At 49.1% G+C, this 25,848-nt stretch overlaps 1 protein-coding gene across 12 annotated transcripts in view; it reads left to right on the top strand.

The window, feature by feature from the left end:
• VDR (vitamin D receptor) overlaps window positions 1–25,848 on the top strand; it is a 105,715-nt gene that overhangs the window by 58,553 nt on the left and 21,314 nt on the right. For 6 of the 12 annotated variants that reach the window (XM_074006732.1, XM_065524108.2, XM_045365129.3 and 3 more), the window contains 3 exons: window positions 5,687–5,767; window positions 9,406–9,553; window positions 22,587–22,717. In XM_074006732.1, the coding sequence (XP_073862833.1) occupies window positions 5,749–5,767; window positions 9,406–9,553; window positions 22,587–22,717 (298 nt within the window). In that variant the 5' untranslated portion in view covers window positions 5,687–5,748. The remainder of the gene's footprint in view (window positions 1–5,686; window positions 5,768–9,405; window positions 9,554–22,586; window positions 22,718–25,848) is intronic. The other 6 variants (XM_065524110.2, XM_074006738.1, XM_074006735.1 and 3 more) reach the window with 1 other exon arrangement.

The following is a 25,848-nucleotide window of genomic DNA, read 5'->3' as shown; positions in this document are numbered from 1 at the left end:
ATCTCCTGCCCCACTGCCTGAGGCCTCATGGGCTCCCTGCTCTGAGTCCTGCCACGCTCCAAGAAGCTGCTAGAGCTCCCCAGAGTGGCATTGGTGAATGAGTGTGTGTAGCCTGGTTTCCATGGAGTGACCCATGAGCCCTGTGATATGGTTTGGCTGTGTCCCCACCGAATCTCAACTTGAATTGTATCTCAGAATTCCCACGTGTTGTGGGAGGGACCCAGCGGGAGGTAATTAAATCATGGGGGCCCCTCTTCCCACGCTATTCTCGTGATAGTGAATAAACCTTACGAGATCTGATGGGTTTTAGCAGGGGTTTCCACTTTTGCTTCTTCCTCATTTTTCCCTTGCCACCGCCATGTAAGAAGTACCTTTCACCGTATTAATGAGGCCTTCCCAGCCATGTGGAACTGTAATTCCATTTAAACCTCTTTTTCTTCCCAGTCCACATATGTCTTTATCAGCAGCTTGAAAATGGACTGATATATCCTGATACTGTAGGGGGTGTCAGTCCATGACTTTTAGCAGATTCTCAAAGGTGATGCATAGTCCCAAAAGGGTTAATGAAGAACAAGCTTCAGGGGTAAACTCCTTCCTGCAACTCCGGTGTCATCAGCCACTGAATTTCCCATCATTCAGTCAGTCATGACTGGTGAGCCTCTTAAACGTTCTTAGAGGTATTTAGAGCTGTGTTTCTGGGACCCAGCCTCCTCTGGAAAGAGCCAAGTGGCAGACAGAGGAGGCGGCAGCCCTGCTGGGAGCACATCCAGCACTCACGCTGCTCCACGGGCCCTTTCCGTGGAACAGACGCTGTTCTCTCCAGGTGCAGGCCACAAAGGCAGACGCTGTCTGTGCTACCACCTTACTCACTCTTCTTATGGGGATCATGATCAAACCTGGGAAGTTGACGGGGTCTAAATCAAAATTAAGTGTAAACCAGGCTATCTTCTGCAGCTTCTCCCCTGCAACCTCACTCACGACATAAGCATTGTAGAGTGTTCTATTTTTATGATAATTTTCTGACTAATGGAAGTGAAATGTCTTAGGGCTTAGTGCCTTAGAAAAGTCTAAGAGTCTTAGAAAAAGAGATCCTTTTTCTTTTTAATTTTTCTTTTCTTCTTCTTCTTCTTTTTTTTTTTTTTTTTTTGAGATGGAGTTTCACTTTTGTCACCTAGGCTGGAGTGCAACGGTGCCATCTCGGCTCACTGCAACCTCTGCCTCCCTGGTTCAAGAGATTCTCCCGCCTCAGCCTCCTGAGTAGCTGGGATTACAGGCACACACCACCATCGCTGGCTAGTTTTTGTATTTTTTTTTTTAGTAGAGATGGGGTTTCGCCATGTTAGCCAGGCTGGTCTCGAACTCCTGACCTCAAGAGATCCACCAGCCTGGGCCTCCTGAAGTGCTGGGATTACAGGCATGAGCCACCGCGCCTGGCCAGGGCTCATTTTACTAATGTGCATATGGCACCATATGGTGGCCCCCTAATCCCTCCTCTAGAGCTCTTGTGTGAATGGCCTAGTAGGTTTGTCTAACATGGCTGCAAAGAGCTGTCTAGGAGCAGCCATTGAAAGCTATGGGGGCTGTTCCATCTGTGCATGATACAGAGCTTTCTAAGCATAGAGTCATCCAGAGAGAGTGGATTGCCATGGGAGATGGTTCTCCACTAGGAAAATTATTCAAACGTGGGCTAGAAAGCCATTTGGCTAGAATATTATAGAAGAAATTTAAGATGATTGGACTAGGTGGTGCTGTTGCCTTCCAATCTTGAGATTTTCTGAGCTGAATGTTATCTATTGGGTTTTACTGTGGACATTGTGGTCTGTAGAAAATAATTCTAACTATTCTTACCCATGTTTAAAACGTGTGTGTATGAAGGAGCTGGGGAGACAGTCGGGGCAGGAAGTAGTTTGGATATGTTCTATTTACACAGTAAACCCTCTCCTCTCCCCCTTATTATCACTCTGTTCCCTGTCAGCTTCTTCTGGGAGATACTGAGACTGTTCTGGACAAAGAAAATGGGTACATGTTGGGGATGGCGGAGAAGGAAGAGAGGGTATCACCTTAGCTGGCCATGATATTGCTGTGCCTGAGTTATGCACCAGGCAAAAAGAGATGACAAATAAAAAGTCAGGTAGGTCATGCAGTGCTCAGCACTCGATGGGGCAGAGTTTAAGGGATGATGAAACGAAAAATAGCAAGACAAGGGTGTGCGCGCACAAGTACATGTGCAGTTGTGGCTGGCGGACACACAGGTATATCTTCTCCTAGAAAAGCCCAACACGTGGTTGACTGTGTGTGTGGCAACTTTAGGAAGAAGAAGAATTGTCTCCCACTCTGTGGGGAAATAGCTTAGCTTTCCATTTCTTTCTAGAAGGAGTGGGAACTTTGAAACAATGTCAACAATTAGAAAGCCCAGTTTACATCACCCCAGTCCCAAACTGGCAGAGAGAGAACCCCTCTCCTGGGGTTGATTAGGGGCCACATCTTTTGTGCCCTTCCTGCTCATTGGCATCTGAGGATGAGTGAGTCTCACTCACTGAGGCATGAATGTTGGGGTTCATCTGGCTAGTGAGGGATTAGGGAGAAAGCTTCATCTCATTTAAGGCCTTCTTGCCTGGCGTGGCTTACACCTGTCACCCCAGCTACTGGAGAGTCTGAGGTGGAAGATTGCTTGAGCCTAGGAATTAGAGGCTGCAGTGAGCTGTGATTGTGCAACTGCACTCTAGCTTGGGTAACAGAGGAGACCTTGTCTCTTAAAAAGAAAAAAATAAAATAGTGCTTCTCATGATGGGAATTCCAGTCTTGGAGTTGCATGCTCTCAGAGCTAGAAAAGACATTAGTGGTCAGACTTCTTGTCCACTCCACGGTCCTTCTCAGAGTCACAGCTTTACCACCCTTAGGCGGGTCCAGTCAATGCGGAGTTAAACTGAGCCATGAGGGACTTTGATTTTTGCCTTCCCAGGGCTCTGCCCAGGACACCTGGCAGTTATCACCCTGCAAGACTGCCGTAGGCGAGACTGCCCTGGGGATGCCCATTTAACAGAAGCTGTCGCAAGATGGGGCCGCCTGTGGTGTGGGCTGACAGGCAGATGTGTAGGAGAGGCAATGGTTGTGGCTTCAGTGACTGGAAGGAAATATGTTATCTTCTCATTTCTTGCTAAGGCAAGGTCAGGCCTGGGGTCAGGGTCAGGCAGGGTTTTGATGTGGGATGCGGGCCCTGGAGGGATGGAAGCCAGGGGCTTTCTACACAGTCGAGCTCCTCCCGCTCTGCTTCTCTGAGGCTCAGTGCTGGGGGTTTGGTATTTCTAAAGCAGGGTCAGGAGAGGGTTGCTCTGGGGACGGTCCCAGCAAAAGCAGTGGGATGTTCTGTGTACTCAGAACATGAATTGCTGGTGGGGTGGGCGTGTGACGTGGCAGAGAGCAGGTATTAAGCAGTTTTTCCACCTGTCCTCTTTTCCACCTTGTGTCTTTGCCCCACTTTCCTATAGGTTTGCACTTGGACTCAGAGGCCGAATCTAGGCTATCTCTCCTAAAAGGACCATCCAGTACTGGAAAGTCGACTGAGGAGAGGCTCATCTATTGGATGGGATTTTCCCAGATGAGAGGGGCTGGGTGACAGAAAGTGGATGGATCCTGGCTGAGGCCTGCCGTCCCTTGGCCTGGGATCCTTGGAGGGACAAGAACAATCCCCGGGTTCTTCCCTCATGACCTGGGGATTGTTCTCTGCATTGCTCCCGACTTAGTGGAAGTGAAAGGTGTCCGGGGCTTAGGGATGCAGAAATGACTCAGAGCTAAGCTACCTAGATTCAAATCCAGCTCCAAAGACGATCACCTTCCCTGCACCTCAGTTTCTACCCCTAACCTGGGCAGTAAAGTATCCACTGGAGGGGGCTGTTGTGAGATTGAAGTAAGTGAGTACACAGAAAAGCCATGGAGCAGGGCCCAGTGCGGAGCAGTAGGCATCTGCTCTGATGATTGTCATTGGAAAAGGACCCAGTTGGGCACTACAATCAGCCGTCCTTGTTTGGCCCCAGGCACCACCGCCTGCCTGGCTGTGGGACCCTGGGCAAGTCACTCAGAGTGCTCTGAACTTTGGCTTTGCTACCTGTAAAGTAGGACTGCTCCCTGCGTCACAGAACTGTTGTGAGGGCTAAATGAAATAATATATGCAGAGCTTAGCAGGCCTGGCATGTAGTAAATACTCCAGAAACATTTTTTTAAGTTCCAGGGTGGTGGTCTACCTGGATGTCACCTCTGATCTCTGAAAACCACAGGGATTGAGGATAGGAAAGCAGTGCTCCTTTCTGTGTCCACCTTGTCCCCACCTCACCTTCCTGCGCACCAGGAAAGGAGCCTGAGGAGTCAATAAGGCCAGAGGGGGAACCCCGCAGAGCGTGGTCGGCTGGGAAGGACTTGGGCAGTAGGAGCAGTGCAGGCAAAGGAGGGCCTGGCTCGGGAGTACGTGGCAGCACGCCTGTCCTCAGCAGACACCTCTCACTGCCTATGCCCCTGGTGGGGGCCAGCCCAGCTTAGGTTATCTCGGCTCATTGTCCACTGGTGTTTTCTTCGATGCTCCCTGGGAACTGGTAGTGCTGGAAGGGGTGGCAAGTGGCCTCAGCCGGCTCACAGTTCTGGGACTGGGCCCAGGTCTTGAAAGCCCCTTGAGCTCTCCTCCTTCCCCGCTTAGGCTACTGGAAGACAGAGGTCTCCAAAGAAAAACAAAAGCTGGGGTCTAGACATACCCCATCTGGGCTCTGACTTAAAGGCCTTTGCCAGGGTCACCTCCTGTTGGCATCAGAGAAGGAAACTCTGTGTGTGTGTGTGTGTGTGTGTGTGTGTGTCTGTCTGTCTGTCTGTCTACGTCTGCAGGTGGACCAGCAGGGCTGGGTGTGAGTAGAGGTGGAAAGGGTACAATTCTGCCCGTCCCTCGTTGCTGGCCCCCCCTGCCAGCTGCTAAGATCCAGAGTCTGGGCACCAGAGTCAGCTCTACTGCAGCTGGGGGTGTTGAGCGTGTCTGGGGAAGAGCTAAAAGTGGCAGAAAACATCCTGTTTGAAAGCAATACATTGCTGTATTTAACCCCTGCAGCACCTGCTCCGCCTACACCCAGTCTCCACAGACAGGAGATCTCAGACACCTGCCTTTGAAGCTGTCCCAAGAGGCCAAGGCTGTGGGCTGCTATCCAAGCCCGCCCCATTCCCAGCTCTTGTGCGGCTCCTCCACTGCCCTGCCTCGGGCAGCTGTCTTCCCGCTCTTAGCAGTGGGCCACGTGGCCCAGTTGCTCTGCTTCCTGAGCTGCCTACAATCTGGAGATGGAGGGGGTAGTGTGGGTCTCCCTAAGGAAAAGGCCCTTCTTCCCTCCTGACAGCCTGGGCTGTGAGAGGAGGAGGAGTGCCTAGGTGGGAGGTTGTTTCCTTCTGCCCGGGGCTGGTTGCCGCCACCCCTTCCCATGGCTCCTGCTACTCCCTGCCTCGAGGGAAGGCCATCCTGGCTGCTGCCCAGCCTCCACCCCCACACCCCTGCCAGCGATGACATGGCATGCCTGCCCCCAACAAGCCACTTCTGTTTGCAGTCCCTGATCTGGGGACTAAAGTCCCTGGAAAGATCCTCTCGTGCCCACTTCCTTAGAGACTGGTGAGGCGGTCCGTGCTCCGCTTTAGATAAAAGGTTTCCCCTTCTTCATTTCAGAAGGCTTTGGGTCTGAAGTATCTGTGAGACCTCATAGAAGAGCACCCCCGGGCTCCACTTACATGCCCTGTGCTCCTTCAGGTAGGTGTTTCCTCATCAGCCACAACTTCCCTGGCTTTCTGTTTTCAAGGGGCAAGGGTGGGCCATAAGAAGGTGGTGGGCAGGGGAAGGAAGGGATACCACCCAGGATCTTGCAAGGTGGGTCCCGGACCAGCAGAGTCTGCAGCTGAGATGCATGAGTGTGTGGGGTGCGGGTGGGAGTTCAGAGAAAGGCTCAGGAGATGGGGCTTGCTGACTCCGGCTATGACCCTGGCTGGGCTCTCCTGTGCGTCTGATATTTCCTATCCAGCCCTATCTCCTCTTTCTCTTTCCTGCCTTCTGTAGTCTCTGCCTGTCATTCCTGGGACTTTCAGCTTTCAAGCCGCAGAGGCTTGGGCATCTTCTCCACATGTGGACTCTGGTCCTGGGCACTGGCTTCTTGATAGCAGCAAATAACCTTAGGCAGGGTTGGGTCTTCTGTCAGCTCCCCTGAAATGGGCCTCTGGCTGCTCAATCCAGTCTTTCCAGCCTTCACCCCCAGCATGGAGACCTCCTGATGTCAGGGCAGCACCCCACCCCATTGCAGGACTGCCCTGTTGCTGTGCTGTGGTAGTATGTTGTTCCAACTCGCTTGTATCATAGCATCTCCAAATGAGCCCATGTGATGCTGGACATGTGTTGGACTGATTTAACAGATATTCCTTCCTACCCCCCATTTGATTTCTCTGTTTTCCACGAAATCCACCGGATACTTGAGAGCCTGGATGACCCAGACTCTGTAGCAACACCATGATGACTCGGAGCTGCAGCATCTCAGCTGACCCGGGGTTAAGCCACAAGCATCCTGGATGGTTTCCCCCTATTACCCCACAATGATATTGGGCCTCCGGGATGCTGGCAACATCTTGACCGTGTGCTATGTTCTAAACCCTGCAGGCGTCAGCTTGGATTTGGGATGGTCTTTCGGGACAATGTTGATAGACCCACAAGCACTTTTCTATTTCTAATTGTTTTTAAATTATGAAATGTTTATATATTCAGAAGGGCATGCAAACACAGATGTACAAAACATAGAGGTAGTGTTTTGATAATAGTAATAATAAGAAGATACCATATGCTCACTACTCAAAGAAATAGAATACGGCTACTACATAACGCATACCCCTCCCCAATCTTATCTCTCCAAAGGTTTCTGTTAATCATTCCTTTGTTCTTTTTTTCTGAAATTTTCTAATAGGTTAAGGGGGTGCCTGTGCAGGTTTGTTACAAAGGTATATTGCATGATACTGAGATTTTGAGTATGAATGAATTGTCTCCCAGGTTGAGGGCATAGTACCCAATAGGTTGTTTTTCAGCCCCTGCCCCTGTCCACTTGTATTCCCAGTGTCCATTGTTCTCATCTTTATGTCCATATGTACATGATGTTTAGCTCCCACTTATAAGTGAGAACATGGGCTATTTGGTTTTCTGTTTCTGGCTTAGTTTCCTTAGGATAATGGTCTCCAGCTGTATCCATGTTGCTGCAAAGGACAAAGGACTCGATTTTGTTCTTTTTTATGGTTGCATAGCATTTCAGTGTGTGTGTGGGTATGTGTGTATACATGTATATGTGTGTGTGTGTATGTGTATATATACACACACATATACACATATATTGCATATACATATATATGTACATATACATATATACACACACACATATATATACACACACACATACACACACACACACACACATATACACTGCATTTTCTTTATCAGTCCAGAGTTGATGGGCACCTGGGTTGATTCCATGTCTTTGCTATCACTACAATGATCTTTGTTCTTTTTCTGAAAGTGCTTCTCTCTTTATATGTAAGTATATATTTATACTTGCTAAACTTTAATGTATATATACTTGCTAAACTTTACATAAAAGTATGTATTAATGTATATTTAATGTATACTTAATGTATATATTATATAAACATTAGAGTTTAACAAGTATAAGTCTAGCTGTGAATGAAATTAGCAATAGTGTCACTATTATTATTAGGATGGTTCAAAAGTAATTACGATCTTTGCCATTATTTTCAATGGCCAAAACCACAATTACTTTTGCACCAACCTGATATATTAAGGTTTCCAGAAAAAGAAAAGCTAAATGAGGTTAGGGAATCTCCGAGGTCTGTCTGTGACCGGGATTCCCTCTGTCCCTTTGGGACTGGCGATACTATATTCTTGCTTATCTGCACCACTTCTTTCCCTTGGTGTGAAGCTCTTTGGGGAATTTTTAGATAGTATTTGTTTTATTCATTTGGCAGTAGTAGTTTCTAGACGTGTCTTAAAGTTTGGGCTTCTCTGGGCCTCATTTGTAAAGGGGATGATGATAATAGCATCTACACCATGGAGTGGTATGAAGGTGAAATAAGACTTAATGAGCTTCGATATTCCACACCCTCTATCAGAGATCATGGGCCTAGTCATTGAAAAGTAGCTCAGAGCCTCCCAAGGGCCCCCAGAATCTGCCTCTGTCACCCAGGGGCAGGAGGAAATGGTACCCTGGGATGGAGTGGGTTCTTGTTTCTTCTTTCCTGGCTTGCTTTCTTATTTTTCTTCTGACATGAAGGACCCTTTGCCTTGGGTCAAAGGGGTCACTGAAACCTGTAATGACCCTTTTGAGGATTCGGATAAAGTTGGGAGAACTGGGAGGCAGTGGGGTCTGAAAGCATTTTAGGGCAGTCTGAGGTATTCCAGAATCATCTCTGAGCCTAACAGTAGACAGGATTAGACGCAGCAGGCAAAGCCGAGGGCCCAGTTTTGGCTAATGAAAGAGTCACGCCAGCTGCTTCCTGAGAAGGCCCTCTCAAAGCTGTGGCCTTTCGTTTCTTCTGTCTCTTCTCCTTTTCCTCAAGTGTGAAATCCATCTCTAGATGATAATGCCTATTTATAAAAACCATCTCTGAAAACACAATTAATTGTATAGGACTCACATGACTCAGAAGAACATTCAAAATAATGTTTTAAGTATTATTGCCCAAAAAAGGGGGGATGTATCTTGAAATTTTGATCATCTTGGTACCAGAACAAAAGGGGCATAAGCCTATTAGCCCTGAGCTTTATGGTTGCAAGGAGCTGGGGCTGGAATGACCAGGGCACCTAAACCACCAAAATCACTCCTCACCCTCAAGAGGAGGAGGCCTAAGGGTTTCTCTTCACATGTAGGTGCTGAGGCTGAGGGAGGACTCTCGTTTTCCCTTGGAGAGGGCATTGGGCAGGATAGAAGCCCCCGACCTGGTTCAGGTCTGTGCCTGAGGCAGAGCTAGTGCCAGTAGTATGCATGGGTTCATTCATATGATCCTTGCAGCCTGGAAGTAAAACACCTTTTCCAATGCAGACAGTGGGGGCATGCAGAGATGAACCACTAAACCCAAGTTAGCCTGACAGATGCAACATCTGAAACCAGGCAGCTGATTCCAAGCCATGCTCTGAGCCAGCTTTGTAGGGAGAATCATATATGAGCGCTCAAAAGGCACTGTGCCCAGGCCTGGGCCCTGGGGAGATGCCCACCCTGGCTGAGCTCCCTGGGGGTGGGAGATGGGGGCGGTGGGATGAGGCTAGGGGGTGGGTGGCACCAAGGATGCCAGCTGGCCCTGGCACTGATTCTGGCTCTGACCGTGGCCTGCTTGCTGTTCTTACAGGGATGGAGGCAATGGCAGCCAGCACTTCCCTGCCTGACCCTGGAGACTTCGACCGGAATGTGCCCCGGATCTGTGGGGTGTGTGGAGATCGAGCCACGGGCTTTCACTTCAATGCTATGACCTGTGAAGGCTGCAAAGGCTTCTTCAGGTGAGGCTTCTTCCCAGGCTCTCCCCAAGGGAAAGGGAGGGAGAAGAAGCAAGGTGTTTCCATGAAGGGAGCCCTTGAATTTTTCACGTCTCCTTCCTTGTAATGTCCATGGAACATGCGGCGCTCACAGCCATAGGAGCAGGAAGGTCTTGGTGAGTGCTTTCTTCTTTTCCCTCCTCTCAGCTCCAGATGTGCCCCCTGACTCACTTGGAAATTGCTTTCCTGAGGTTGCTGTGTGGGTCTCTGTCTTTCTATTACACCTGTGACCCATAGCCTCCTGCACCAACCCATGTGTCCGTCCTTCCAGAATGAACCTCCTCCCTGTTGATGATCATAGCTTCCTCACTCAAGACACAGGCATGTCTTTGGGGAAAGCCCAAGAACATGGCTTCAGAGCTTGCCTTTCCATCCAATCCAAACTGTTCCTTGGAACATGGGAAATGGCACCTCTTGTCGGGTCATCATGATCTGTACCCGTGTCTTCACCCAAGGATTGTTTGTCCTGGTCTGAAAGTCAACCTTGGAACACCCAGGCAGTGTCAGGAATATACCTGCATTCCTGTATCAGGGCCAGTTTCTTTACCAACACACTCCCCTTACATGAGCCCAGGATTACAGGTGTGATAGGTGTGGGAAAAGCACTGGAGGTTCCCATCCAAAGCCAGGGTGGGAGGGTGGGAAAGGGGTGAATTGGGGCAGGAACTGGGAATCATGAGAAATTAGCGTTTGGCATGTATTGGAGAGACAGAGACAGTAGCCTGAAAGAAGGCAGCCAAAACAGAGCTTCTGTCTAGCAGTCTAGACTGGAGGTGACTATGGCAGGGCTCTAAACCATCAAATGAGGAAAGCACAAATCAAGTCCAGAGGAGGATGCTGAGGTCGGCTTGGTTGTCTAAACTGGAGTGCTCTCCTCGCCTTGGGAGCACAGTGAATTCAAGTCCAGGTGCTTGTGTGGGACTCTTACTCAAGGACTTGGGGGCTCTCTGTCAACACAAGCTCCCAATTCACCTGCCCTCTGCCCCAGGAATCAGCAGGCCCAGAGTTTCATGGCCTTGAGCAATTGCTGGGCAGCGGGATTTCTGTGGGTGCTAATTGCCTGTTTGGCCTGGCACTGACTGCCCGCTTGGCTTCCTGGCAACCTACTCCCCAGCTCGGGGAACCAGACAAGCAGCATCGCTGGCTCTAAGTCCTGTTGCTGCATTTGCCAATCCTCGGGCCAGAGGTCCACACATCCTGCAGGGTGGGCCTTCTAGAGCCCTGGTTGTGTGTCCCAGGTGACACATGAACCCTTTTCTGCCAGGTCCTGGGACGTGGGGGGCTGCCTTGAGTGCTAAGGAAGGGGGAATCTAATGCACACCTCAGAGCCTGCTTACTACCATGAAACCCATCAGAAAGGCGTGGTCTGGGGTGCTGGCCATGGCAATAATTTATGGGATATCCTTGCTCAAATGGATGTCCTTGACATCTCTAGGCTTTAATTAACTCAACTAATGTCATGCATGTATTGATATCCAGCCCCTCTGCTACATAGTGTTAATCTGAGGATTAATGAGATGACATGTAAAAAAGTGCTTTGAAAAACACTTTTTCAGTCTGATGAAAAAAGCTGAGATTTTTTAGCCTGATGGGCCACTACTACTGCCCTTCATGGAACCATGCTCTCATAAAATAAACAAAAGTCGCGCAGCCAGCCAGCAAGCCAGTCACTTTCCTCGTGTGTGTGTGTGTGCGTGTGTGTTTAATTTTTTTATAGTGATGGGGCCTCCCTATGTTGCCCAGGCTGGTCTCAAACTCCTGGGCCCAAACGATCCTTCCATCTTGGCCTCCCAAAGTTCTACGATTAATGGCATGAGCCACCATGTCTGGCCTTGTGTTTCTTTCACTCATTCCCTCACCAGACTTGAATCAGCATTTATGATCTGGCATTGGGCTAGGAGCTGTCAATATGGAGTTTCTCACCGAAAGTCATATCTTGTCAATCTGCAACCAAAACATTTGGTTATGGAGTCTCTACCGTCAAATCCACTCTCTCCTCCTAGGCCTCCTTCCCCCTGAGATCCAGTTCTGGGAAATGAGAATCTTAGATGGCAGCTGGTTGAGTGGTGACATATTGAACGCCAGTTCCTCACTGGAGTGGCTCTGACTGCTATGCATCTGTAGTTGCTGCCCTTGGACACACCACTAGGCTGGGAATCCTCAGGACAGGAATGTGTGAGGCATCTGGGTGGAGGGAGGACAGGTCCTGTCATGCCCCGGGCTGAGTGTGGAAGATGGCAGAATGAAGAAGGATGGTATGTTTGTAGTCTGTGTCACCACAGACTGACAGAGTGACTGTGTTGCTTGTGGGCACATGATGCCACCATAACCCACCATCAATCCACCTCCACAAGAGCCCTTAGAGTCTGTTGCTGGCTGTTGGTCACAACCACTGCTTGCAATGCCTGGCACTATGGGCTGCAGACTGGTTTTGTCTTGTTACCCTGTCCTCAGTCTACCTTACTTAGATCTTTACTGTCCCTGTCTTGATGACTAAGTCGGGCTGCTACATTCTAAAGGGCCAACATGTCTGTCACTTGCTTGAGGATGTGGATGAAAGAGAGTGAGTGGGGTTATCTATGGATTGTCCAAGAGTAATGTTCAGAAACTTGAGGGAAGGTCACTGAAGCTGTCAAGAAGGACAGCTGCAAGGTTCTGAATTTTGTTTGATATGTAAATAAACACACGTGCGCACACACACACACACACACACACACACACACGCAGACAGTCAATCTTCATTATTCATGGATTCTGTATTTGCAAATCTGCCCTCTTGCTAAAATTTACCAAAATCAATACTTGCAGCCCCTTTGTGGTCATTTGTGAACATGTGCAGAGCAGTGAAAAACTCGCGTGGCTTGGCACCTATCTTCCCAGCCAGGGTCTTCACAATCTATTTAGTGCTACCTTTTTTGCCTTTTTGTGATTTTTGTTGGTGACTTTGCTGTTTAAAACAGTTCCCAAGTGTAGTGCTGCACTGCTGTCTGGTGTTCCTAAGTGCAAGGCTGTGATGTGCCTTACAGGGAAACTAGGTGTGTTAGACAAGCTTCCTGCAGACAACATTGCTGCTGGCTGTTTGTTCAATGTTAACAAATCAACAGTATCTATTGAATAAGATGTCGTTAAACAGAAAACTCACATAAGACAAGGTGATGTGTTGATCAGTTGATGAAAATTTTGTGACCAGAGGCTTGCAGAAACCTCACCCTGTGTTTCCCCCAGGAACAATGTTTCAATATTCACTAATCCAGTGTCCACAGTGACTTTATAGACCATTACTACCGTGAATAATGAGAATCAGGTATACATACATCATTTCTCCCCTTCTTCCACCCTTGATGCCTGCTTCTCCTTCTTTGCTTCATCCAAATTTTATTTGGAAGTTTTCCATTTTGGTCTGGTCTACATAGTTGCTTGAGAACCCTGTGGTCGCTTACATCTGTTTGTGAAACTCTGATCCCAGGAAGCAAGGACAATATCAGTGGTCTGTACCTTCTCTATGGTGGGCGCTGCATCCTTGCATCCTTGGGAACACAGAGATGACAGCAACTAAGTCCTTGCTCTCAAGGAGCTTGCTTGGCCCTTTCCTGTTAATTATTGATAGACAGCATTGCTTGAATGTTGGGTCACCAGCTGTTTTCCAAGCCCTGGAAACCAGGAATTCAATCCCATTTGACCATCTAGTATTTGGTTTGGCTTCTAAGATAGTTAACTAAACTGCTCTAGGAGCTAGTTGTTATCATTAAAACTAGTCTAAGACTCATAATCTAGCTGAAGTGTGATGATGATTAGAAGATTAGAGAGGGATCACACTTCTATTGATCTATGATCGGGCATTAGAGGCCATTGCTGGTCAATTCCTTCGGCCAGCTCTTTCATGTTGCTTGTGCTTCTTGATATTCTGGAATACAGGGACATCCTCAGAGAAAGATGATATTTCCAGTGTGAATATAAGGTTGGCACAGGCAGGCTTGTAGACGGCCAGACACCTCTTGGCTATATGTTAACAACTAAAGCATAAGTAAGAGCCAGAGGAGGAAAAACATTTGGAATAGGTCTATTCCAAATGATATATATAGTGGATAATCCATATATGTATATGCATGTGGATGAATATGGTCATGGATGGCTTTGTCCGGGATCTGATATAAAGGAAAGGTGTAATGGACAGAGAAGAAAATCAGAGGAACCCCTTTGATGAAGAGAATGAAGGTGGATGGTGAGGTTTAAGAGCTGATCCTGGAAGGCAGGATGAGAAACAGGTCATCGTTTGCCTGCTTATCTTGTCTTCTTCCTCCCTGTTGGGATGCTTTAATCAGGATGCTGTGCAGCTGTGTGCTACAAGCTACAAGCTAACAAAGACAGTGCAGAGAAGTGCGTTTTCGCGTCCTAGCTCCATGAAGACTTTGTTAATTATGGGTCATGCAGAGTGCAGGGGGCAAAAGGTAGGCTGGCGAGGATCCAGGAACATGAGGAATGTTCTGGCATTCAGGAAGGTCACCCCACTGAAATTTGTGGCTCTTCTAGCAACCTGATGTGAAGGGAAGCAGAGAAATAGGGCAGATGTCCAGGAATTTAAAACCTAAACTGCTTAAAGGAGAGAAAATAGAGAAAAAAGGGAGGAACAGCCACACGGGGTATTCTACGGGCACAAGTAAATGAGTGACCAAGAAGTCAGTGGTGCTGGAGAGACTTTGTCCAGGTCCAGTTTGGCAGCCAGCCTCCATTCACAGATGTTCATGGATGTGAATGAAAGAGAATGAGTGGGGTGATCTATGGATGGTCCAAGAGTAATGGTTCAGAAGCTTGGGTCGAGGAGGCCAGAATATTTGGAGAGGGAAGGTCACTGAAGCTATCAAGAAAGACAGCTGCAAGGATAGGATTTAACATTACCTTTTTGTCATTCTTTTATTTCTTTTGAAATTCAGCACTCTAATCAGGGCTCATTTGCATGACTTTGCACTCAGCACACACTTGAGATCTTCCCTGTGCTTGGGTTATACAGGGCCAGTGGAGAGCATGGTCAGATGTGACCCCACACTTCCAAAGCATCCTTCTAGAGACTGCTTGAATCCCTAGGGGGATTTGTCCTGGAGGAGTCCTTCAAACAGCCTCTACTTCATGCTCCTGGACTTTGGGAAAGCATGTTTTTGACTGCTGCTGTAGCTTGGATTGAGAGATGGTACATTCCTGATGAGGACCATAGTATATATGAAGATCAGTGTATTAGTCCATATTCACACTGCTATAAAGAACTACCCAAGACTGACTAATTTATAAAGAAAGAGGTTTAATTGACTCATGGTTCTGTATGGATGGGGAAGCCTCAGGAAACTTACAATCATGGTGGAAGGGAAAGGGGAAGCAAGGCCTGTCTTACATGGCAGCAGGAAAGAGAGAGAGAGAGCAAGTGAAGGGGGAAGTGCTACACTTTAAAACCATCAGATCTTGTGAAAATTCACTCAGTATCACAAGAACAACAAGGAGGAAATCTGTCCCCATGATCCACTCATGTCCCAGCAGGCCCCTCCTTTGACACATGGGGATTATAATTCAAGATGGGATTTGGGTGGGGACACAGAGCCAAACTATATCAATCAGATTCCTTGGAGTCAAACAGATCTTGATTCTAATTCCAGCTTTCACACTTGCTAGCTGTGTGACTTAAAGCAAGTTATTTAACTTTCCTGTGCTTTTTTGTGTCACTTGTAAAACAGGGATAATACCTACCCAAAAGGTTGTCGAGAACATTGGCGATAGTATGTAAAATACTGACCTAGAAAGCTTCCAATGGTGATCACTAGTATCATTATCCCTTTTTAGTGTCTTAGTTTTGTGGACAGATGATCCTTTCTTCCTTTCCTCTAACATGGAACTTGGAAAGTGTAACTGTGTGATGTGTTGGCAGTGGTCTCTGAAAAGAGGTTCCTAAACAGAAGGAGGTATGAAGAGGGAAGGGCTGGGCCAGGGGCTCTGAGAGAGCTTCATGTCAGTCAAAGGCTGGCTGGTGCTCAACAGAACTGGACTGGTGCTCAACAGAACTCAACAGGCTGGCTGGTAGAACTGGCTGGTGCTCAACAGAACTGGACTGGTGCTCAACAGAACTCAACAGGCTGGCTGGTAGAACTGGCTGGTGCTCAACAGAACTGGACAGTGGTTGCTGTAACTAGCACAGGGGGCTGTGGCTCTAGACATCAGGAGCTATAGCATATAAAACAGCAATATGGTTTCAAACTCTGCTGCCTGCAGGCTCCCATGCTAGGCACCCAGAGAGCAGGCCTAAGACATGGTGTCTGCTTCCAGGGTCTCAAATTCTTAATAAGATGGTTAAAATCTACTCTAAAATCTACTTTCACTCTCAGCACTCCCTCCCACTGCCTCTTTCTGCTAGTTTCTCTTCTTTCCCTTTATTTAGGGTTTCCTTTGTCCAGGTCCTGTTCCTTTTTCCTTTATTTAGTCCTTACAACCCTCTCTGAAATGTTGCTCCCATTTTACAGATGTGGAAACTAAAGCATGGGAAGGTTAAGTAACTTGGCCAAGGTTGTGCTTTAAGATTTAAACTCAAATAGATCAATCTAACCAAATACTGTATTTCATTTTTAATGTTTAGGTAGTTGTAGTGGGTAGTGGATTTTTTAAATGTAATGTCATAATATGGCTTTTTAAAAAGCCAACAGCTTCCTGTCTCTATTAAAAATACAAAAAATTAGCCGGGCATGGTGGCGGGTGCCTGTAGTCCCAGCTACTGGGGAGGCTGAGGCAGGAGAATGGCGTGAACCCAGGAGGCAGAGCTTGCAGTGAGCCAAGATCGCGGGACTGCACTCCAGCCTGGGCGACAGAGCAAGGCTCCGTCTCAAAAAAAAAAAAAAAAAAAAAGAGCCAACAGCTTAAGAAGATATGTAAGTGAAAAGTAAATCACCTATTCAACCCAATTCTTAGTTCCCTGCCTCCTCTGGGAAGCTGTCGCTGTTGCCAGCTCATCGTGTTCGCTTCCAGATTCTTTATGTAAAAGTGAGTATGTGTGTGTTTGTGTGTATGTGTGTGTGTTTGCATGTATGTATGTGTGCACACCCGTCACCATTCTGCATCTTGGTTTTATCTACTAAAGAACACTTCTTCAAGCTCATTCCCATTTCAGTATTCTTCCTATTTCTGTTTCATAGTCACAGCGTATTACATGGAGGTTCCCTAAGAAAAGAAACCAGTCCTGACTGGGCGCAGTGGCTCATGCCTATAATCCCAGCACTTTGGGAGGCCGAGGTGGGTGGATCACTTGAAGTCAGGAGTTTGAGACCAGTCTGGCCAACACGGTGAAACCCCATCTCTACTAAAAATACAAAAAATTGACCAGGTGTGGTGGCACATGCCTCTAATCCCAGGTACTGGGGAGGCTGAAGCAGGAGAATTGATTGAACCTGGGAGGCAGAGGCTGCAGTGAGCCCAGATCGTGCTGCTGCACTCCAGCTTGGGTGACAGAGTGAAATTCTGTCTCAAAAAAAAAGAAAGAAGGAAGAAAACAGTCCTCTGTCATGGGCATTTAGGTTCAGTGTTTGGCTTCTCCAGACAGAGCTGCAGTAACTACCGTTGGGCCCAAGGAAAGATCTACCCACAGGATAGATACCTGGAAGTGGCTTTACTGCGTTAAATGTCTGTGCGTTTAACATGCTTGATTCACATTGCCAGTTGCCCTAAAAAAAAAAAACAAAAGTCTGTCCTCTTTTCTACAGTGTGAACTGTCCTTTAATGTTTTTCTAAACCCACCTGAGGAGAACCCCCTGATGCTGCCTCTCACATACATGTAGGCCCCTATCAAATGATATAGGTCTTTTTATTCCTTTAGATTCACTGGGGTATAATTGACAGATAGATATGGTGTGTATTTCAGGTGCACAACTCAATGTTCTGCTATACATATACATTGTGAAATGATCACCATAATCAATCCAGTTTAGCATTCCCAGCACCTCACATAGCTCTTTCAGATCAGGAGCTTTCACTAGTTCCTGTATCCTGAGCAGGCGCTGGGATCTCTGTGACACTCAGTGCAGTGGAGACAGAGCCCAGAGGGGATAGTTGACCCCACGCCTGGGTTATGCAACGTGTGTCTCTGCTGGCAGAGGCCACCTACTGGAGAAAGGCCCAACTGTCCCAGGCCGGAGGCCCTGGCCCCAGGCTCTTGATGCTTTTGTGAGGTTTTTGTCTCTTTCTGTTTTGATAAATTGGTCTCTGGCATGAGAATCAGTCAATGTCCTCTCTCACCCCTGGCTTTCTAGAAACTGCATCTATATTTAGCTTGGTTGCCCCACCCCTACCCCTCTTCCTGAGCTGGGGTATAAATGCCAACCAACCAGAGGATGACAGGGTCCAGGCTCAGAGAGCAGCTGAGGCAATGGGCTCTCATGGAAACCTGAAGCTCTTGTTTCTCAAATCCAAACCAGCTCACAGGCAATTAGTATTGGGAGGAAGGCAGGGTAGGGTGTGGACCTTCAGGACAAAGCATAGAGCCAGGGCTGGGCAGTCTGGCTGTCCTGACTCCTCGTGGGCAGAGAGTAAATGACAGCCACACACGTGGAAGTGCCCTTGGAAGGTGGGAGAACAGGGAAGAACAGGACTTCTGAGCCAAGAGGATCTGTGGCCCTGCAAACAGACATGTTGAGCCAGACACACCTCAAAGGCCAGCTCTGGGATCTGAGTTCCAGGGAGCCCCTGGGTCTGGCAGTTGGAGCTGGCGATCAAGCTTTCTGCACCCTGAACACCGACCCCACGCTCCAGAGCCTAACGGTGTTCTCTTCTTTTTCAGTGTTCTCGGGCTTCTTATGACAACTCTTAAGCAGAAGCAAGAGCACCAAACTTTTTTTTTTACCCCCAGTACTTTCTCTTTTATTTTTTATTTTTAGAGGTAGGATCTCACTTCATCACCCACACTGAAGTGCAGTGGCGCAATCTTGGTTCACTGCAGCCTTGACCTCACCGGCTTAAGCCATCCTTCCACTTTAGCCTCCCAAGTAGCTGGGACCACAGGTGCATGCCACCATGCCTGGCTAAATTTTTTTTATCTTATACAGGGTTTCACCATGTTGACCAGGTTGGTCTCAAACTCCTGAGCTCAAGCCATCTGCCCACCTCAGCCTCCCAAAGTGCTGGGCTTGCAGGCGTGCTCATGCCACCATGCCCAGTCCCAGTACTTTCTCTTAACTCAGCTCTGCACTGTTTTCTCTTCCCATTCCTAGCCTCATTCCTGTTGTCAGGAAAAGTGGGGCTGAGTGGCAATCTCCAACCCTCCTGTATATAGACGTCTGAGATGGAGCTTCATATTTAAAGCAACATGAGAAAGATGAGAGAAAGATGGGGAAGCAGTGGAATCTCTTTTCAAGCAACCCTGCAGCTGGCTCCACTTGGAGCTGCCCCCAAATGAGGGTCAAATGCAGGCTCCCTGGAGCCTGGGGAAGGACAGACGGGGCCCCTGATAGGCCCTGGGGCCTCAGGAAGCTCTCAGCCCCGGGCCCGGTCTGCTGAGAGGCTTTGGTTCACATCACTGGAGGTGGTGGCTGCGCTAGGCTGACGATGTGCTGTCTTCTTGGTGCCCATGGCCTTGCAGGTTTAACAGGAAGAGCTCTGAACCAGACAAGACAGTCAGTGGGAGGACAGAGCAGCCCTTCAGCGACCAGAGCGAAATGTCTGGTTGTTTTAAAAAAAAAAAAAAAAAAAAAAAGGAAATGAGAGTTTCTTCTGAAATAGAAACTTCTGGTCCTTGAGTAAGTTTAGAGAATTACGGGCATTCTGAAGCCTGAGCATTTGTGGTGACGGACGAAGCCTCAAGAACCACAAGGTTGGTGGGAGGGACGCCAATCTCATGTCCTGGAATATACAGATGTGCCCTGTGGGGATGATTGTATCTCATTTCTGGGGAACGCTAACAGTTCTCAAGGTACTTCCATAGTCTCTTGTCCCTCCAGAAAGGCGGCAGTAAACAAATAGAGGTGAAAGGCAAAAGGCTTTTTGTTTCCACAAAGATGGAAAAAAGCCTGGCATATACCTTCTCTCTTGTTAGCTATTGCAGGGTTAGGACTGGGCCTGAGGCAGGCTTGACTTGGAGCTAAGGAGCCCCTGACAGCCTGGTGCTGCTCCACCTCCCTGACAACCCCGGCTCTGCGGTAGGCCCCTTGGGTGATGAGGGTCGTCACAGCACGGTACCAGAGTCAAGGTCCAAAACCAACAGCAGCTGCTTCCTTGACTGTTGGGTCATTCTTGGCCTTGAGCCACCTGGGGCTGTTTGGGACGTCAACTTCACTGAGCACTTTAAGTTTCTGGGGTTGAAAACAATCCAGGAAGCTAAAGGCTAAGCCTCAGATCCCTAAGACTTCCAGACCTAGAAGCCTGCACTTCTTGCTGAATATCCTCATCCATAAGTTGCTAAACCTCAGTGTTCCCACGTATAAAGGGAGGGAGTTACACTGACAGTCTCTTGGGCCCTTTATGGATCTAAGAGTCTGGGCCTGCCTGGGACTGCCAGCAGAACTCTACTCTTACCTCTTCTCTGTCCCAGGGGCTGAGTCGGTGTGGTCCCCAGCTGTCCCTTTGCTAGAGCAAGCTTGTCAATTGATGAGTGCGATTGCCCTCAACCCCGTGTGTGTGCTAATGAACATGAACAGTGAGTCATGTTTTACCAAGAATCCTAACTAACGCGTGGTCCCTGAGCGGATGTCAGCAGCTCATTTCCAGGAAGGAAATGGTTGGGGCTGGGCTTTGGCTGGGAAGGCTTAGGCATCTTCACACTCAGCAGTTCCTTGGAAGATGCTGCTGCTCATGCAGACGGTGATTCCGCCACCATCTTTCCCCAACTAACTATGTCAGAAAAGTGGGACCCACTCCTGCTGGGGCTGGGAGGAGGACAGGACTCTCAGGACACAGATGATGAAAAGCCTCTAGGGACGTGCCTCAGGGAGGTGTCCTTTATACAGCCTCCCAAAGTCCACGTGGTGTGACTGGCAGTGGGAGAGAATGTTCGAATTAGGAAAATGAGCCCTTAAACTTGCACACTTGTGCACACACACACACACACACACAACTTACATAGGCTACAAGGGTGCCACTTTCTTTTCTTTTTTTTTTTTTCTTTTGAGACAGAGTCTCATTCTGTTGCCTAGGCTGGAGTGCAGTGGTGTGATCTCGGCTCACTACAACCGCCACCTCCCAAATTCAAGCGATTCTCCTGCCACAGCCTCCCGAGTAGCTGGGACTATAGGCAAGTGCCACCGTGCCCTGCTAATTTTTGTATTTTTAGCAGAGATGGGGTTTCACTATGTTGACCAGGCTGGTCTTGAACTCCTGACCTTGTGATCCACCCACCTCGGCCTCCCAAAATGCTGGGATTACAGGCCTGAGCCACCATGCCCGGCCTCAAGGGTGCCACCTTTCTAGCTAAGAACACTTTAGTAGTTTTCTGGGGTTTTTTTGTTTTTTTTTTTTCAGACAGGATCTTGTTCGGTTGCCCAGGCTAGAGTGGGGTGGCATGATCTCAGCCCACTGCAACCTCTGCCTCCTGGGTTCAAGCAATTCTCCTGCTTCAGCCCCCAGTCCCCAAGTAGCGGGGACTACAGGCATGCACCATCATGGCCAACTAATTTTTGTATTTTTAGTAGAGACGGGGTTTTGGCATGTTGGCCAGGCTGGTCTTGAACTCCCGACCTCAGATGATCCGCCCACCTCGGCCTCTCAAAGTGCTAGGATTACAGGCGTGAGCCACCGTGCCCAGCTCTAGTTTTCTGTTCCTGCAGAGCTCCTGCTTCCTCTTCCTTTCAAAAATCCAAGGCCAGGCCTCAGGATTTCCACCTGCTTGTCTGGCCCCTTCTATTCCTGGGCAGGCTCTGGGATGTCTAGAGCTATGGTTTGGGCCTTTTCTCCCTTCCATGTACACATCTATCCCCAGAACAGGAGCTATTCCAGTCACAGGTCTCTAGACTCTAGAAGACTTCATGCTGAGACTAGCATCCTTACTTCTCATAGCAGCTCGTTAAATGTTATTATGCTGGCTACTCTGGAGATTTCAATATTTAAAAAGGTTTTTTCTAGGGAAATGCACTTGCGTTATTTCCTGTGTAATTTTTTTAAATGGGAAGGGGAACAGAGTACTGTAAAAGTAAGTATGAGAGTCGGGGTGCGACCCGGCATGGTGGCTCATGCCTGTAATCCCAGCACTTTGGGAGGCCGAGGCGGGCGGATCATGAGGTTAGGAGATTGAGACCATCCTGGCTAACATGGTGAAACCCCATCTCTACTAAAAATACAAAAGAAAATTAGCCGGGCGTGGTGGCGAGTGCCTGTAGTCCCAGCTACTCGGGAGGCTGAGGAAGGAGAATGGTGTGAACCAGGGAGGTGGAGCTTTCAATGAGCTGAGTGAGCCACTACACTGCAGCCTGGGTGACAGAGTGAGACTCCATCTCAAAAAAAAAAAAAGAGTCGGGGCACAGTGGCTCACACTTGTAATCCCAGCACTGTGGGAGGCCTAGGAGAGGGGATTGCTTCAGCCCAGCAGTTCCAGACTAGCCTGGACAACATAGTGAGATCCCATCTTTATAAAAAATAAAAATTAGCCAGGCATGGTGGTATGCACCTGTAGTCCCAGCCACACTGGAGGCTGAAGCAGGAGGATTACTTGAACCCAGGAGGTCTAGACTGCAGTGAGCTGAGATCATGCCACTGCACTTCAGCCTGGGCTACAAAGCAACACCCTGTTCCCGCAAAAAAAAAAAAAAAAAATTAAAAGAAAAAAAGTAAGTACAAGCCATGATGGGAGCTGGGCAGGCAATAAAAGGAGAAGTAAGAATCGTTTGGTGCCCAACCTAGAGGTAAGAGTGGCTGGCAGCTGGGGTGGGCCCCATGTCCTCTGTTGGAGAAATGGAGACCAGGGGGCCCAGAAGACAGGTCTCCGTGGTCACAGGGCGAGGAGCCAGAAGTTCAGTGACCCAGGGCAGGCTATGTGCTCTCTCGGCAGGCGAAGCATGAAGCGGAAGGCACTATTCACCTGCCCTTTCAACGGGGACTGCCGCATCACCAAAGACAACCGGCGCCACTGCCAGGCCTGCCGGCTCAAACGCTGTGTGGACATCGGCATGATGAAGGAGTGTGAGTGTCCAGGGGCTGGGTGGGGTTTGGGCCTGAGCTGGAGTCAGGGAAAGGCCTTGGCCATTCTCCTGCAAGTTTGGGCGAAGGGTCTGCCTGGCCCTTCCTCTGTAGCTGCCAGCGTCTGGGGCCAGGGCCTCATGGGACCAGCAGCTGGTGACAGGGCAGCTGGAAGTCCAGGGTCAGATGCACTCAGTGGCCCTGTGCACCTCTCGAGGATCTGTGTGTTGGTGTCAGAGGCCCTGGAAGGGTCCCTCCAGAGTGGGACCTGAGAGGAAGGAGAGGCAGGACACTTCTGGAAGGAGAGTAGTCCCTTCTACTCCTGGGTCAGGGTCTTCCTCCAGGATGCCATTCTTTTTTCATAGCTCCCTGTTACTTGGACTGAGAGGGAAGAATGAGATTCAAGGAACCCCAGGTTCTCTGGGCTTGGGGAGAGAGGGCTGCTGTGGGTTGGGAAGGGCAGGAGTGATGGGGAGAATTAGTATTCAGAGCATAGCTGGCATCCACGTTCTGTCCCACCCCAGCCTCCCAGCCTCTCTGGTGCCTTGAACAGATCTGAGGGCTTGTGCCAGGGAGAGACCAGGAGGAAAGAGTCTGCCAGAGGAAGCACTGGGTTCTAGGACGACCCTCTGAATCCAGATGGAGAAAGAGGAGTGATTCTATAGGACTTCCTGTCCCACTCTGTGGTTGGAGAAGATCAACGTGGCATATTTACGTGGATATTCTGACCCACCACTGAAAACAACACTTGAACTTTGCATCGGAGCTCTAGGACAGTTATTTGGTAACTAGAGTAGCCACTGAATTCAGCAGATGCTGGGAGGGGCCAGCCAGGCCGTCTCTGGGCTGGAGCATGGCCAGCTGGGCATGGGTGCCCTCTGCACACTCATTCCTTGCTCTCCTTCTCTTGCTCACTCCTGTCTGCTATCTGCATCCAGACCCCCACCGGGCCCTAGGACAGAACCCAGGCCCCCCTGGCTGTGGGTCTGAGGAGTCGGAGTGGGGTGGGGATGTTGCTGAGATGCAGACCCTCCTGGCTATGGGACCGTTTGGGGTGGTGGGGGATGGGGAGAGGTCAGGTAACAGGAAGATGTGTCAGGGACAGAGGAAGAGTCACAGGACAGGGCTTAGAGGATAGCAAATTTCTCCCTTAATGGGAAGAAAAAGTCTCCGTTTTTGGGACACAGAGGCAGAGCTGAGGCCCTCACCCTGGGCCTCCTCTTTGGGCCTTGACCTAGGATCCTCTTCTGTGGGTCACGATTCCTCCCTCCTCGTCTGGTGGCTCCCCAGCCAACACTGGCAGCCCTGGGAGGTGTTTCCAGGGCTGTGGTTTCTCCGCACCTCCACAGGGTGCAGGCCTGGGCACGCTGATCTCTCCTACCCTAGTCCCTGCCACGCCCTGGCTCCTGTGTTTATCCTGAAGAGAGTAAGAAGTGGAGGCTGGAGGCCTGGGTGCCTTATGGGGCTTCACACACATTCTCAGTGGGCCCTGCTCAGGGTGAGGCATTAGGGAGGGCACCAACAAGGTGTGCTCAGCACAGTCCCGTCTCCGCAGAGAAGATAGCCTCTGCAAAGCAGAGGGCCTGGTTTCTAAAGCTTCAGCTAACCAAGACTGGCACGAGATTCCGCTGCTGCAGTTCGTAAGGCACTGCTGCAAGATTTCCCCTCAGGGCCAGGCTCACTGATGCCCAAGAGGCCCCTCTCCTACCTCAGGAGGAAGAGGATGTCCTACTGACTTAGAATAGAAGGATCATCTGAGATTCAGAAAGGTAAAGACCTCAGGACTGGGATCAGAAAGCAAGTTGGTAGCCAAGCTGGGATTAGAATCAGACTTCACGTCCCCTCCTACCTGCTTCCTGGTCCCCATAGACAGCGCTGCATCCATGGTGAAGAGCAGCACCAGCCTGGAGTAAATCAGGGGGCCCTGCCCAGGAGCACCCTACCACGTGGGAACCCAGCAGCCCAGAAGCGATGCCCATCCCATCCCTAAATCAGCGCTCTTCCCTAAGTCAGCCACCCCCACCCCAGCCTAATTCTCTCCTGTGGAGTCCTATGTCCCCATCCTGCTGTAATGCCCAAGGCAGCTTCTTACCACACCACCCTCCTCATCCCAGTGCAGGGAGCGGTACTGAGTTCCAGATGGGCTGGTGGAGCGGGGATCCAGTTAAAACAGAAATGTCCTGGTGCTTTTTACTTTCCCAAAGGGAAGATCGTCCAGGAAGAGACATCATTCCCAGCTTCAGGTTAGCCCAGCTTTAGGAGGCCTTGCCAGTGGGAAGTCCCCCAGCCTCAGAACCCTGGGAGAGCTGCTCATTTCTTATCTGGGCTGGGTTTTGTCCCCAAGGCATAGCATCCCAGAGACAATTGAGTGTCTCAATATTTGTAAAACCACAGGAAGGAAGCTAAAAGCCCAGGCTCCTGATGGCGGGGCAGGGAGATGGGCTTTCCATAGAAGAGGCACAGGAAGGGAAAGGATGAGGACAGAAACCCTGTGTATTGACCATCTACTATGCATCAGATAACACGTCAGGCACATGCATTTTCTTCTGAAATTCTCACAATACTCCCTAAATATGTAAATACTTTTATTTTTTCAATAGCTGAGGAAGCTCAGAGGAATTAAAATATCATGGCTCTGAGCTATTAAGATGATGGTATCAGCATTCATTCTAATCTAGGTCTGTCTGCTTCCAAAGCTCAGGCTTGTGGGCCACACCCGAGGCAGCCTCTCGTGGCCCCAGTGGGTTGGAGCTCACTCCATTGTGCATTTCCAGGCACTTTCACATGCTCTAAGAGATGGACTGAAGAGAGCTTGGTCCCACCAAAGACTCATCTTCTCTCTTTTCCGTTCTTAGTTGACTTTAAACCCTGGGAACCCAAGAAATATCCTGAGTTCTTGCTTTTTGCTTATACTATACCTGTCCTGCACAGAACCACACATTATGGTAACTTGTTTGATGTTTTTACAGACGTATGTCTTTTCTCCCTGGTGTTAGCAAAGTACCTGGCATATAGTGCTCAATAAATGTGTGGACTAAATTAATATTAGCTCCTCATTATGCTTCTTTCTCTCTGTATATCTTCCACAGGTCTATAGATCAGTAAGATTCTCCCAAACCTGTCTGTGCCATTCA

The sequence above is a fragment of the Macaca fascicularis genome, chromosome 11, assembly GCF_037993035.2.
Source record: "Macaca fascicularis isolate 582-1 chromosome 11, T2T-MFA8v1.1".
NCBI lineage: Eukaryota > Metazoa > Chordata > Mammalia > Primates > Cercopithecidae > Macaca > Macaca fascicularis.
Note: the sequence above shows the minus strand (reverse complement) of the source record. Positions and strands in the feature narration are given on the sequence as shown.